General features: G+C 48.2%; 1 protein-coding gene across 3 annotated transcripts in view; it reads left to right on the top strand.

Moving 5' to 3' along the window:
- The window catches only part of LOC144732393 (putative tyrosine carboxypeptidase MATCAP2), a 43,563-nt gene that overhangs the window by 3,492 nt on the left and 26,134 nt on the right, over nt 1–13,937 (top strand). Inside the window, exons 2-5 of one of the 3 annotated variants that reach the window (XM_078613909.1) lie at nt 3,490–4,352; nt 9,803–10,016; nt 10,625–10,833; nt 11,419–11,562. In XM_078613909.1, coding sequence (XP_078470035.1) covers nt 3,490–4,352; nt 9,803–10,016; nt 10,625–10,833; nt 11,419–11,562 — 1,430 coding nt within the window. The remainder of the gene's footprint in view (nt 1–3,489; nt 4,353–9,802; nt 10,017–10,624; nt 10,834–11,418; nt 11,563–13,937) is intronic. The other 2 variants (XM_078613910.1, XM_078613911.1) reach the window with 2 other exon arrangements.

Raw genomic sequence — 13,937 nt, forward strand, 5'->3', positions numbered from 1 at the left:
GGTAAAAAATAAAATAAATGAAAACTAAATTAAATCACGACGTTTCGGAGGCAACACAAGCTTCCGCCTTCAGGTGGAACTGTTACAGCCAAAGTCACTATAGTAAGTGAAGAGAACTAATAGAGAAACGCGACTATATCGGGTAAGAGGGGGGGGGGAGCCAAGGTAGGGGGGGGGGCATGGGGGGGGATGCTAGGCTGAGTTAAGCTGATAGATAACATCTATTCATTATGCAAGAGGGGGGGGGGGGGTGAGTTATTCACTATAGTAATTTTGCTGTAGCGTGTTCCACCTTTACCCTTTCGTTGTAGTGTATAGTAGTGTATAGTAGTGTATTGTATAGTGTAGTGGATAGTGTCGTGTATCGTAGTGTTTTGTATAGTAGTGTATAGTATAGTGTATTCTGTGGTGTATATTAGTTTAGTATATGGTAGTATATTGTGTAGTGTATACCAGTGTATAGTGTAGTATATAGTAGTGTATTGTATATTAGTGTATTGTGTAGTGTATTCTATAGTATATAGTGTAGTGCATTGTGGAGTGTATACCAGTGCACAGTGTAGTGTATTATAGTATAGTGAATAGGAGTCTATAGTAGTGTTTCGGGTATAGTGTATTGTGTAGTGTTCAGTATTATGTAGCAAAGTTTATAATAGTGTATTGCGTAGTTTATAGTAGTGTATAGTGTAGTGTTTAATAGTATAGTGTAGAATAGTGTATAGTCGTGTATAGCAGTGTATGGTGTACTGTGTAATAGTGTAGTGTATAGTAGTCTATAGTATCGTAGTATATAGTGTAGTGTAGAGTATAGTAGTGTAGTGTATTGTGGAGTATATAATAGTGTAATGTATAGCAGTCTATAGTAGTGTAGTTTATTGTACAGTGTAGTGTAGAGTATAGTAGTGCTGGTATTGGTGATTTAATTTAGCTGTTTTATTTCTTAATAGCTTTCCTATTATATTTGGTTTTTTACCCTTCTATCTGGCAACAAAACTGACACCTTTTTTACAAGGAGTCATGTTTGCATAGATCACAATACCTGCAGCCACAATGCAAACAAAAAACATAACTCTGATAATATATGCCTGTCCTTGAAGTTGATTGGTCCACACCCGAGACAGCTTTCCTTTTTGGCGTCATCTGGTCCAACCCATGTGAGACTAGGCTCTAAGGAAAGCTGTCTCGGGTGTGGACCAATCAACTTCAAGGACGGTGCATATATTATCAGAGTTATGTTTTTTGTTTGCATTATGGCTGCAGGTATTGTGGTCTATGCAAACATGACTCCTTGTAAAAAAGGTGTCAGTTTTGTTGCCAGATAGAAAGGTAAAAAAAACAATTATATTTTTACTGGCAAATGAGGTTCCAATGGTGTAAATGCTTACCCCGAGCTCTCATACTCTGATGGCGCATTGTCTTTGAGTTGTGCGCCTTTTGGCGTCATCTGGTCCAACCCATGTGAGACTAGGCTCTAAGGAAAGCTGTCTCGGGTGTGGACCAATCAACTTCAAGGACAGTGCATATATTATCAGAGTTGTGTTTTTTGTTTGCATTATGGCTGCAGGTATTGTGGTCTATGCAAACATGACTCCTTGTAAAAAAGGTGTCAGTTTTGTTGCCAGATAGAAGGGTAAAAAACCAATTATCATATTTTTTTACTGGCAAATTAGGTTCCAAATATTTCCTATTAACTAGATGTTATCTATCAGCTTAACTTAGCGTCCCTATTAATCAATTCAACTTCTGCCCCTTTGTTCACGGTACCCCAATACACCCCCCTCTCCTGCATAATGAATAGATGTTATCAATCGGCTTAACTCAGCCTAGCATCCCCCCCCATGCCACACCCCCCCCCCCCACCTTGCTCCCCCCCTCTTCCCCTATATAGTCGCGTTTTTCTATTAGCTCTCTTCACTTACTACAGTGGCTTTGGCTGTAACGGTTCCATCTGAAGACGGAAGCTTGTGTTGCCTCCGAAACGTCGTGATTTAATTTAGTTTTCATTTATTTTATTTTGTTTTTTACCTACGTGACTTTACCGAAAAAAACCCAAAGAGTATGATGTCACTTTATTAACACCACAACCTGATTACGTCGCCTCAACCCACACGTCGTTGACAACATCGTCCGTCCTTTCTCACTATCCGTCACTTCTCAGCTTTTGCCTACACCTACCCTGTAAATTGCTTTGATTGATGTCGTTTCAATATTCGTCGTCGCACCTTTCACGAATGCATCCCCGACGTAAACCGGGGTATCGCTGTAATGCTATTTTTATCAACCCTGATCATGAGCTAAGTAGTCTACAGACTGGAATTTGAACACACTGAGTAACATGTACAGTATTTTACAATTCGGTTGACAGTACAGCAAGTTGGTTGTTGACAACTTGTGTGTGCATTGGATTTTGAGTGTGACGACCTTGTGCTGCGTGGGGTTTTTTCCATGTTCTGTGGTTTTTGTTGAGCGTGGATTCCACACTAAAGGCATTCACTGAGGCTTTCTTGGGTAAATAAAGTTTCTGCTTGTGATGTTAACATTGCCACATAATGCCTACAAATGGTTGACATCACACGGCCGCTTTCGAGAGAAAACCGTTGCGATGCAGGTTGTGAACAATCCAGTCAATCTGCCGAATAAGATATACAAGGCTCACCAAGACATCGAGGGATTACTAAGCCAATCTGTGTCAACGAGTGGCCTTGTACTAAGTTAATTATCCCCTGACCTTGGGGGCGGAGTGGTGGCGCAGTGGTACTTGCACTGCACTATGAACACAGTTCCATTCCCGGCCATAACTAACATCATTGGCAAGTTACCGGTATATCTGAATTTGTCCTGGACCTCCCCTCCTACTTCTACCAACCCGCATACACCAGCATAGTGAAGTATGGACAAACACCCCCACCATGACCGGCAACAGCATGGGAAGGCCTTAACCCAGCAATGCCTTGACAAAAGGCTGAAAACTATTATTATTGGTATGTATCCTGACCTTGTGTGTAGCAACACAAAAACACGCGTAGAACAGTACTGCGCGGGTCTTTTGTTATTGCTGCAAGTTGGTACATGAGCTGCTGTGTTCAGCTTTGTCAGCTCCTATGCTAATGAGTGGACCTTGTGTTTATTACACTGTAGCACACGAGGATAGATATCTTCATTCTCAAATAAATATTTAGGCTGTGCTCACCTCCATTGATAGTCTTGAACCAGTGGTGGAAATTCCACAGTCCTTTGCCAAAGGCCAGGCTATCCATAGTGCCCACAATATTGACTTAACACAAAATTGTACTCATTTTATTGACCCTGAAAAAACGATGTGCATGAAAACACTGACATATGGTGTTGTTTCAATAGCTGCAGTTACAAAAATAGTGACTTTGCAAATCTGTCATTGATGTGGCTTTTTCCTGAGACCTGGAACCCTGTACTTAGCTGCCTTTTATTGGTTACATCTTTTTTGGTGTTGTTATGGTATTGCCGCCATAGAATCACTCTACTGGCCGGGACGAGAGCTCACCAAGAAGACCACTCTGGCCGCTCCGGTGACAGTGCAGGCTGGCTGCCGACTGTCTCAGTACAACCGACAGCTGCCACAAAATGATGACAAACCAGAACAATATGACCGTAGGTCTTCCCAAATAGACTGGGCCTCACAGAATAGTCAGATGCTGCAAAGAGACCAGGTACCACAAACTTACAATAAGCCATCACTAAAATACCAGCAGCTGCAACCCGAACAGACGTCACAAATCAACCACTGGGTGTTGAAACATGACTGCATCGTACAAACTGAGCAAGTGTTGCAGAACAGCCGATTGCCACAAAAAGACCAGGTGGCAAAAATTATCCAGCTTTCACAACATAATGGCAAGCCATCGCAAAAAGTTCAGTCTTCACAAAAAAAACACATTTTACAGATCAACCACTGGGCGTCAAAATATGACTGCATGTCACAAACTCAGGAGGCGTCACGTAAAGTGGCACAAACCAAAAGCAGTCCCCAAAACGGAGAGGTATCACGAAGCCAGAAAGGGGCGACACAAAACCGGTTCCCACTGCGCACCGGCAGTGCGAGGAGCTTCACAGCAGTAGCGGCGGTGAACGCGGCACCGTCCCCACTGCTGCCACCGCCATTCTCACGATTCTACCCCACACAGCGTGAGCCTCACTCCAGCAAGCGGAGCTCGGTGGCGGCCCCAGGAAAGACGAAGCCAGGCTCTGCACGAGTCTCGCAGCGGCCGTCCGCCCAGACGCTCGCTTTCCCGCATGAGGAGGCAAAGAGTTGCTCGTCAGCTACCACCGCCGCCTCCACCTCCGCCGCCACCTCTGCCGCCACCTCCGCCATCCTGGTGCGTTTTGCCGAGTTACTGAGCGAGGTTTAATTCTGCCGGGGTAGCAGTGTCGACTTTTGATTGTAAAGTCACAATTTAAATTTGTTTTATTTCAGGGTTAAGTAATTCATTTCAATCATTGTCAGAGTCTTCATCATCATGAACACCATCATCATCGTCGTGGAGATACATTATTGGTGATTGTGTGCTTTGGAGAAGCACCCTGCAACAGTCACCCTGTAGCAGTCTTGTTCCAAAGGGAAAGAACTCCAACCCCCAAGGACAAGTCTGCAAGTTTTCTGAGCATTTCTGTGAGGGAAACCCTTCAGCCTGGATAACATCATGGGAAATGGTGGAGTTGACTCTGCTGGGGCTGCAGTACTTCAAATATTGGAGGAAGAAGCCACCTCCTGTTAGTGACTGGCTGATGTGCCATCTGTTGAGGAAGTACAAAGAGCCATCCAGAGCCTGAGACCAGAAAAAATGCCAGCAGAGATGACCTCGAAGCGAACTGCTGAGGGAAGGTGGTGAATTTGTGCAAGCTGTCCAATATGACAGGAGTACAATTAGCTGGACCACAGGAGGGACCCGCAGGATTGGAAGGATACCCTGGTGGTTCCCCTTTTTAAGAAGGGGGAAAGCACATAATACTCTTTGGGTCTTTCGGTAAAGTCACGTAGATAGAAAAATAATAAAAAATCACGACGTTTCGATCACAACACAAGCAATCGTCTTCAGGTGAAAAAATACAGTAAGAGAGCAGCTGAAACAGGATGTTATAGAGACCTAAGATGGGTGCAGCCCAAGGGTAAGTAGACGGGGTTAGAGATGGTATTTGCATGTAAATGTAAGATCGGAGGGCGCCCTGAGGCTGTGGGGGTGGCCATTATATTGAGAGAGATTAGCATGTCAATGTATTGTGAGAACGGAGGGCGTCTTGAGGCTGTGAAGGTAGCCATTGTATTGTGAAAAAACGAGAGCCACTGCCACATCGAGGGAAAGGAGCATCGGTGACTGTGCTAGTAAGACATGCAGCCTGTCAATGCAAAGACCTCCAACCTAGTAATGCAACTCAGAGAGTCGAAAATAACTGCAAACATCGGCAGGTAGGATGGAAACATCAGAGCCAAGTTATGACTTAAACTGGTTAATAACGTCCTTCCAATGATTGCTCAGTTTGTACCCATCTTCTCGGTTGAAATTGTGTCTGTGTTTATATATCTGGATGGCTTCATGAACGAATCTTTCTTGATAGCCAGAAGGTTTGCAGAGTACCTTCGTCTTGGAAAAATTAATTTCGTGTGTTCCCACAGCGTTAAAACAATGATCAGATCTTATTCTTTGGTTCTTTTCGGTTAAGTCACGTCTAAAAATAAAATAATAAATTAAAATAACATATTACGACGTTTCGATTGCAACACAAGCAATCATCATCAGGTATAAAAGAAATAGCAACAAAAAATCTAACTAGAAAACTATAGACAGACATACAAGCAGACAGACATCACAACGGCACACAGAGAGAGGACACACATCGGCACAAAGAGAGGGGTTGTCTCTATGACGGTCCCTTAAATATAGAGAGGGGGGGCGAGAACGGAGAGAGGGAGGGGGCAGAGAGAATTAGCATATCAATGAGTGTACGCCAACGTACTGCTGCTGCTGCAAGTAAGATGACAATGTGGAACGCGCACGCAAAATTGAAAACTAGGAGACAGGCACACGAAAATTAAATAACCCAGCAAAATATCGAAATGTGATGTAATGCAATCGAAACGTCGTAATATGTTATTTTAATTTATTATTTTATTTTTAGACGTGACTTAACCGAAAAGAACCAAAGAATAATTCCTGCAGTCACGAAAGCTCCTAAATTAAGATTGAACCACTTCTACGGGGAAGTTTTAAGCTTATCCTTTTTCTTTCTGGCTATTTGTTCTCTCTGCCTGTGTCCTCTCTTTGGAATTTTCACACTTAAAATTCTAACTTAGCAAATTTTGAAACACGTAATCAACCAGGCTATGCGTTAATTGTGTGTTAACCGACTCTCTGTGTTGTATTACATCACATTTCGATATTTTGCTGGGTTATTTAATTTTCGTGTGCCTGTCTCCTAGTTTTCAATTTTGCGTGCGCGTTCCACATTGTCATCTTACTTGCAGCAGCAGCAGTACGTTGGCGTACACTCATTGATATGCTAATTCTCTCTGCCCCCTCCCTCTCTCCGTTCTCGCCCCCCCTCTCTATATTTAAGGGACCGTCATAGAGACAACCCCTCTCTTTGTGCCGATGTGTGTCCTCTCTCTGTGTGCCGTTGTGATGTCTGTCTGCTTGTATGTCTGTCTATAGTTTTCTAGTTAGATTTTTTGTTGCTATTTCTTTTATACCTGATGATGATTGCTTGTGTTGCAATCGAAACGTCGTAATATGTTATTTTAATTTATTATTTTATTTTTAGACGTGACTTAACCGAAAAGAACCAAAGAATAATTCCTGCAGTCACGAAAGCTCCTAAATTAAGAATGATCAGATCTGCCTTGTGTTCATGAACACGGTCTGAGACATGTCGCTTAGTTTCCCCAATGTAAGTACTGCCGCAGACACAAGTTAGTTTGTAGACACCGGGGTATTGCATGTCAGGGATCACATCCTTCACAGATGGGATCAGATCACCAATTTTATGTATTGTGTTGAATTGAACCTGGATCTTGTGTTTGCTCATGATTTTGGAAATCTTTTTGGTGACCCCTGCTATGTATGGCAAGGTGATGGTTTTGATCGGGTCATCAGATGGTTTTCTCCCAACGTTTGGATTGTGCAGTCCGAATATCCATTCATCTTGAGGGTTTGGTGTACGTGGTCCAGTTCACTGGCTAGGTGGTGATGGTCGGAAATGCAATGAGCCCGATGGTGTAGAGTTTTGATGAGGGAATTCTTCTGGGCTGGATGGTGATGGGAGTCAGGTTTTAGATAGGCATCTGTGTGGGTGGCTTTCCTGTAGACAGTGTCCCAATGAGCCATCTGGTCTCTTTTCGATTAACACATCCAAGAATGGTAACTTGCCATCCTTTTCCACCTCCATGGTGAATTTGATGGCTGGGTGTATGGAATTGATGTGGTTGAAGAATTGGTTCAATGCTGGCAGGCCATGTGGCCAGATGATGAATGTGTCATCTACGTATCTCTTCCACAAGGAAGGACGTAGGAAGGATGCCTGGATGGCACCTCTTTCAAAATTTTCCATGAAAACATTGGCTACTACTGGAGATAAGAGAGAACCCATTGGGGTTCCGTCAACTTGTTTATAGAATGTACCATTCCAGGTGAATTAAGTGTTGGTAAGGCAGTGTCTCACCAGGGCCGGTACATCAGCATTCAATCCTTGTTGGACCAAATCTTGAATTATTGCAATGGTGTCAGGCACATGAACTTTGGTAAACAAAAAAACTACATCGAAACTGACAAGCAAATCACCTGGAGCTAGTGAGATGTCTTTAATTAGAGAAACCAAGTGAGCTGAATTAAGTACAGCTGAGGTGGTCTTGCCAGTGAATGGAAGCAAGGTCTCAGACAGAAATTGGGCTAGTTTGTAGGTGGGTGAGTCAATGATGGAGACGATAGGATGGAGAGGTGTACCTTCTTTATGGATTTTTGGTAAGCCATAAAATCTGGGTGGTCTAGCAGCAGATGGTTTTAGACAGAGCCACTTGGTTGGTTCGATTAAAGATGTCGAATCAGTGATGATATTGTTGGTTTACGTAACCAGGTGGTTGGTAGGATCTCTATGGATTTTGGTATAGCTACCATCATTCATTAGGTCCTGTATTTTGTTTCTGTATGTGGTTTTATCCATGATGACAGTGGCATTGCCCTTGTCGGCTGAGAGGATGACTGTCATCTCTCTTCTTGATTCTTTCGGTAAAGTCACGTAGAAGGGAAATAATAAAATAATAAAAATAAAACATAATAAAATACAATTCTCACGACGTTTCGACCACAACGCAAGCAGCCGTCCTCAGGTGTAGAACAGGTCTGTCGGAAAGACAGCGTCTGAAATTCAGTCCTCAGGTGAGAACGGCTGCTTGCGTTGTGGCCGAAACGTCGTGAGAATTATTATGTTTTATTTTTATTATTTCCCTTCTACGTGACTTTACTGAAAGAACCAAGAAGATGAATCCCTGTAGTCACGAAAGCTTTAAATAAAAATTTGTCATCTCTTTTTCAGTTGAGCAAGCTCAAAGCGCTCATCTTTGCTGATGTTGCTAAAAGGTTTCTTAGCGTTTTTGATAATTGCAGCGATTTATGATCTTGCCACATCTGCAGGAATGTGTCCCAAACCCTTAGTGGCTACGTCGACCTGGGCAATGAAATCATCAACTGGGATGTGTTTAGGGGTGACTGCGAATTCAACCCTTTAGCTAGTACCGATTTTAGGCTGTTGGAAATTGGGCTGTTACTCTGATTGATAACAATCTTGTCAACGTCTAACTTTCATTCGTGTGGATCTGGCTTCTTCCTAGACAGGAGGCTGAACTTGGCAATCAGGTTCTCTTTGCATTTAGCTGACATTGAGGTGGCTGAAGAGGCTGTCATGTTATCTACATGGTCCCATTCAGATGTAGACACTTTTTTCTGTCAATGCTAAGTGTGATTGCAAGAGAGTCTTGTCTAAATGTTCTAGTTCAAATCGGAGCAATCTTGTTCTCTCTGAGACCAGGGCTAGGCCGACCCTAAACAAGATCCGTTTAGCATTAGGAGAAGTGACAGCAGCATATGTGAGTTTAAAGGCGATCAGTATTACCTTGGTGTCACGGCATCTCTTCAGAAAAGTGAGCGACTCGATCAGATGAGCCTTCTTGTCTCGAAGTCTGTTAAGAGATCTAATAGACCCAAAGAGTATGAATTACTGCAGTCACGAAAGCTTTAAGTCAAGATAAAGCACATAATGTAACAGTTACACAGGCACCTCCCTCCTTAGTGTGCCAGGAAAGGTCCTTGCAAGGATTATTCAACATCACCTCCTTACCTCCTTACCAGGCACACTGAGGAGAGGCTTGCAGAGCCCCAATCTGGTTTTAGAATGAGGTGGTCCAGCCGCTCCTTCCGTTTCTGGATGATCATTCCGCTCGTGAAGCCGATGGCAGCCACCCCTTGAGGCCAGTGAGGAAGCCGAGGGGCCCGGTCATGACATCGCCGCCGATGAGCGCCCCTGGCCATGGGCCGCGCCGCCACTGTGGTCTCTGCATGCCATTGCCCTCCCCGCTCTTCTCAGGCCGGCCTATTCCGTCTGCGCCACCACCTCCTACTCCCCTCTTAAGGATTCCCGATGAAAAGTGGACTTGCTTGTCATGAAGCATCTCCAAGAGCTCCTCTATGCCGGTGGGTGTCTCACCTTGTCAGAACCGATCAAGCCAGGCTAACTTGGGAACCGCCATCCCTGCCTCTGCTCTGCTCTGCTATGTTTATAGCTACAGGTGACGAGCAGGTCACTGCCGGATCGGACAGTGGGTATGCCTGTGGTAGGGTCACCTGTGGTAGGCAAAAGGCACGTTGTGGGCGACCTGCGTGTGGCGGGGAGAAGCCTGGACCTTTCCCAGAGGCCGGTGGGCAGCACGCAGCACGACCTCACGGGAGACGGAGCCCAGGACGAGTTCCGGCACCTTCCACATCTCCTCCAGCGCTGTGAGCTGTCCCATCACGTACCACTCATCATCATCACCACCACCACTTAATATTTCTACCACATCTCCCATACAGGATGTCTCGAGGTACTCTGCAGTAGTCTAGTCAAGAGGGACCTGTGGCAGCTGTTTCTCGTGTGGCACAAAGGGAACGGCAGCTCCAGCCTGCAAGTGGGGGCGAGACTGCTCTTTTGTATTACGCAGTTAAGTAATTTGCAAGTTATTTGGCAAAGTAGGACCATGACATCAGCATACATGGCCAACAATTTTTTCAAAAAATATCATGGGTTCTTGTCCATAATGTTAACGCTGCATAATTATGGTTAACTAGAGGATAGCCCCTCCTGCAGGCAGGGTTATCTTCCCCATCAACTCAGTCCCCTTCTCTCAAATATCACCCCCTTATCAGTTTCTCCACTATTGGATCTGCGCCTCTTCTGTTGGTCACTCCCAAACTCAACAGATATGAATCCAGCTCCAGTTGCTCGATTTATAGCATGGTGTGCTAACTAAGCAACGCACCAACGAGCGTTAACATTGTGACCATGAGACCATGACCTCCAGTGCCACATCTTCGGCTTCTCTCTCCCCACGTTTTTCCCGGGGCAGGGCGCGGACTGGATTTGGGGCTCTGCCGTGGTGTGTCGGCACGCCCGCCCTGCCTTCTCGCCGCCATCAAACCACGCAATGTGCAGCGCGAACGTGGGCGCTTCGTGCGCGCCGGCTTCGCATACAACCCGCGTTTCGAGTACGCGAACCCTGCCGATCCTGTGCTGCTTGCGCGCTATGCTGTTCCGTCGAACTGCTTCCTGCCACAGGTAGGGGCAAGGGGTAGCTCCTGGGGGGGTTCACGAGAGGTCCAACATTCGCGTTCACTTAGTTCGCAACGTTAGCGACCATGCACCATTGCGCCACTTCCTTCTGCAGGTCGGGGTGCACTGTGCGGCATCACGAGAATGTTTGGCATACTCAGAGGGCTTCCGTCAGAGCTGTTTGAGGGTTTGTTTCATGGTTAAGGTCAAGCGCTTGTGTTACGATTTGTGCTAGGGTTTGTGTTCGTATTTGGGTTTACGTTAAGGGTTGAGGTAAAGGCCTGTTTTCGAGTTAGGTGCTGTTTGACTGTTTTAGGACGAGTGTCGGTTTCAGTTTAGAGTTCTAAGATTAAGGTCTATGAGGATTTGGGCTATTGCCAAGTTTTGTTTTCGGATTAGGGTTGTTGGTGTTATGGTCATTTATAGGATGAGGATTATTGCGAGGGGTAAAGTTATAGGTAGGCTATATTTAAAGGTTATGTTTAGTGTTTGCTTGGGCTCTTTTTATGGTCGTGGTAATATTTTACTCATAGGAACATGGCAATGTTAAGGGGCATGGCTACATTTTCTCACCTTGTCTTTCCTGCCCAGGCTGTGAGCATCCTGGAGCGGACACTGAGCCGGTATGGCAGCTACGAACACTTTGAGCAGGACATGGGGGGCGACGTGCTGTCCCCTCGCCGCATCTGGGCTCACGTGCGCACCTACATGGAGAAGGAGGGCTGCCTCGGCGAGGTGGGGCTGCTTTGCGACGTGAACCCTCGGCGTGTTTTGGCTGGAAGCGTGTTTCCCCTTCTGCGTGCAGCAGCCAAGAAAACAGCAGTGAGGTGCAAGAGGCTGGGTCTCAGTGGAGAAAGTAACTGCAAATACAGCGGGAGCGGTAAACACCTCCCCATGTCTTCACTAACGCCGCCTTACAACAGAAATAACAAGCCTTAGATAGCTTATCATCAATCCCATAGGTCCCGCTTTCTTCAAGTGGAAATGAGCCCTTATTTGACTACAATGATTACCCTAGTAAATGCTGTGCCTGATGACTCAGACAAATTAAGTTTATTATTTTGTAAATAAACTGATTTATGGGACATAATGATTATGCCTCTCTCCTGCAGTATTGGGCAGCATAGGTGGTGCTGGGTGTCTGGTTATAAGTCTCGCCTCTAGAATTTGCATCGTGTTGGGTGTATGGTTACAAATCTCACCTCTAGTATTGATATCATCTTGATTTGAAGCTTTCGTGACTGCAGGAATCCATACTCTTTGGTTCTTTCGGTAAAGTCACGTAGGTGTAGAGGAGTAGGGGAGAGTAGTCGCATCGTGTGCACTGTCCAGTGCGATGACGTCACGGGACGTGGGGTCACGCGCGCTGGACAGTGCACATGACGTCACGTCTCCTAGGGTACTTAAGGGATACCCCGTGACGTAAGCGGGGTCACTGTGGGAACGGGGAAAGTAAACAGGGTGAAGAGGGAACCAGGGGTAGAGAGAGGGATCGAATAGGGAGTCTGGGGAGAAGCCGGTGGTAGCCGATAGAGGTGCTTCTCTCTCCGGTCGGTGGAGTCGGCAGAGTCCACGATCCGACACGAGAGAGAGAGACCGAAGCTAGCCGGCAGGGACCCGGACTCAGAGTAGGACCCCTAGCCCCTGGGAGTTGTATATCCTGTGTAATATTGATAAGCTTTAATAAACCCTGGCGGAAGCCCTTAACTTACCTCCGTCTACGAGTACGTCTGTCGGAACTACTCAACAACTGGTGTCAGTAGTTGACACCGTCGCCACAATGTCTAAAGCGGGGGCACGGCGTAAGAACCCACCGGCACATGACTTGGAGGGTGCCGAAGGCGGAGAGGAGGCTCCAGCAGCGACCCCGGAGCCCGGGACCCCGGTGACGGTCCCCATGGAGACGAGCGGGCCGGAGCGGGAGGAGTCGGCAGCCGGGAGTGCCAGCTCACCACCGCCGCCAGAGACGGAGAGCGTCCCCGCAGCCCTGCTGCAGCAGGTCCTGCAGGCGGTGGGGCAGCTCACCGTTAGGTTGGCCGAAGTGGAGGCGCGGACGCAGCCAACCGGCCCGCACTCGGGACGGGAGCAACCGTCAACCCCCATCGTTGAAACCGCCGCCGTTTTCCCGGTGGTCGCTCCACCGGAAATGGCCGCCATGTTGGCTGCGACGCAGTCCGCGGCGGCCATGTTGGCTCGGGAGCCGTATGCGGCCGCTGCTACGGCTGCGACGCGGCGGGCGGCGGCCATTGTTGCTGCGACGCCGCAAGTCGGCGCCATGGCTGCCATGGCGACCGCGACGCCGGGTCTCTCCACCGGCGTGGCCGGAGTTTCTCGGCACGCCGTTCCTGCGGGACCAGCCGCCGGCGACGACGCGGCTCCACATCAAGCTGCGCCCGCCGGGGGGGCCCCGGGTAAGTACGCGCCGCCGGGGTGGGCAGCGGCAGCCGCTGCAGCGGCAGTCGCCGCTGCCCCGTACATCGCCGTGCCGCCGGAATGGGCCGCGGGTGCTGCCGCGGCTCCGCCCGTCGCCGCGCTCACGGGGCCGGCCACTGGCTCCGTGTTACACTGCTGTGACTACAGTGTAGCCCGGGGAGGCCGCAATGCCGCCGCCCCTCGCCGCGTCGCCGGAGGTTTCCGCAGCTACGGCCGCTGTCCCGCACCTCGCTGCGCCGGCGGGATGGGCCGCGGGGGCCGCTGCAGGCCCGAATTATACCGCCGCGTCTTCGGCGTGGCCCGTGGAGGCTGCAACACCGTGGTCCCTCGCCGCGTCACGGGAGGCTTCGTACGCCGCCGCTGACAGGTGGGTCGCGAAAGCGGAGGCGCCTTCACACCTCGCTGCGTCTATGGCGTGGCCCATGGGGGCCGCAACTCTACCGCACTTCGCTGCGTCTACGGTGTGGCCTATGGGGCCGCAACTCTGCCGCACTTCGCTGCGCCTACGGCGTGGCCCATGGGGGCCGCAACTCTGCCGCACTTCGCCGCGCCCGGGGCATGGCCCGCGGGGGCCGCAGCACCACCGCACCTTTCCGCGTCTTCGGCGTGGCCCACGGGTGCCGCAACGCTGCCACCACCGCACCACCTCGCGTCCGCCGGGTGGCCCACAGGTGCCG

This window comes from Lampetra planeri, chromosome 42, assembly GCF_965212315.1.
Source record: "Lampetra planeri chromosome 42, kcLamPlan1.2.h2, whole genome shotgun sequence".
NCBI classification, from domain to species: domain Eukaryota; kingdom Metazoa; phylum Chordata; class Hyperoartia; order Petromyzontiformes; family Petromyzontidae; genus Lampetra; species Lampetra planeri.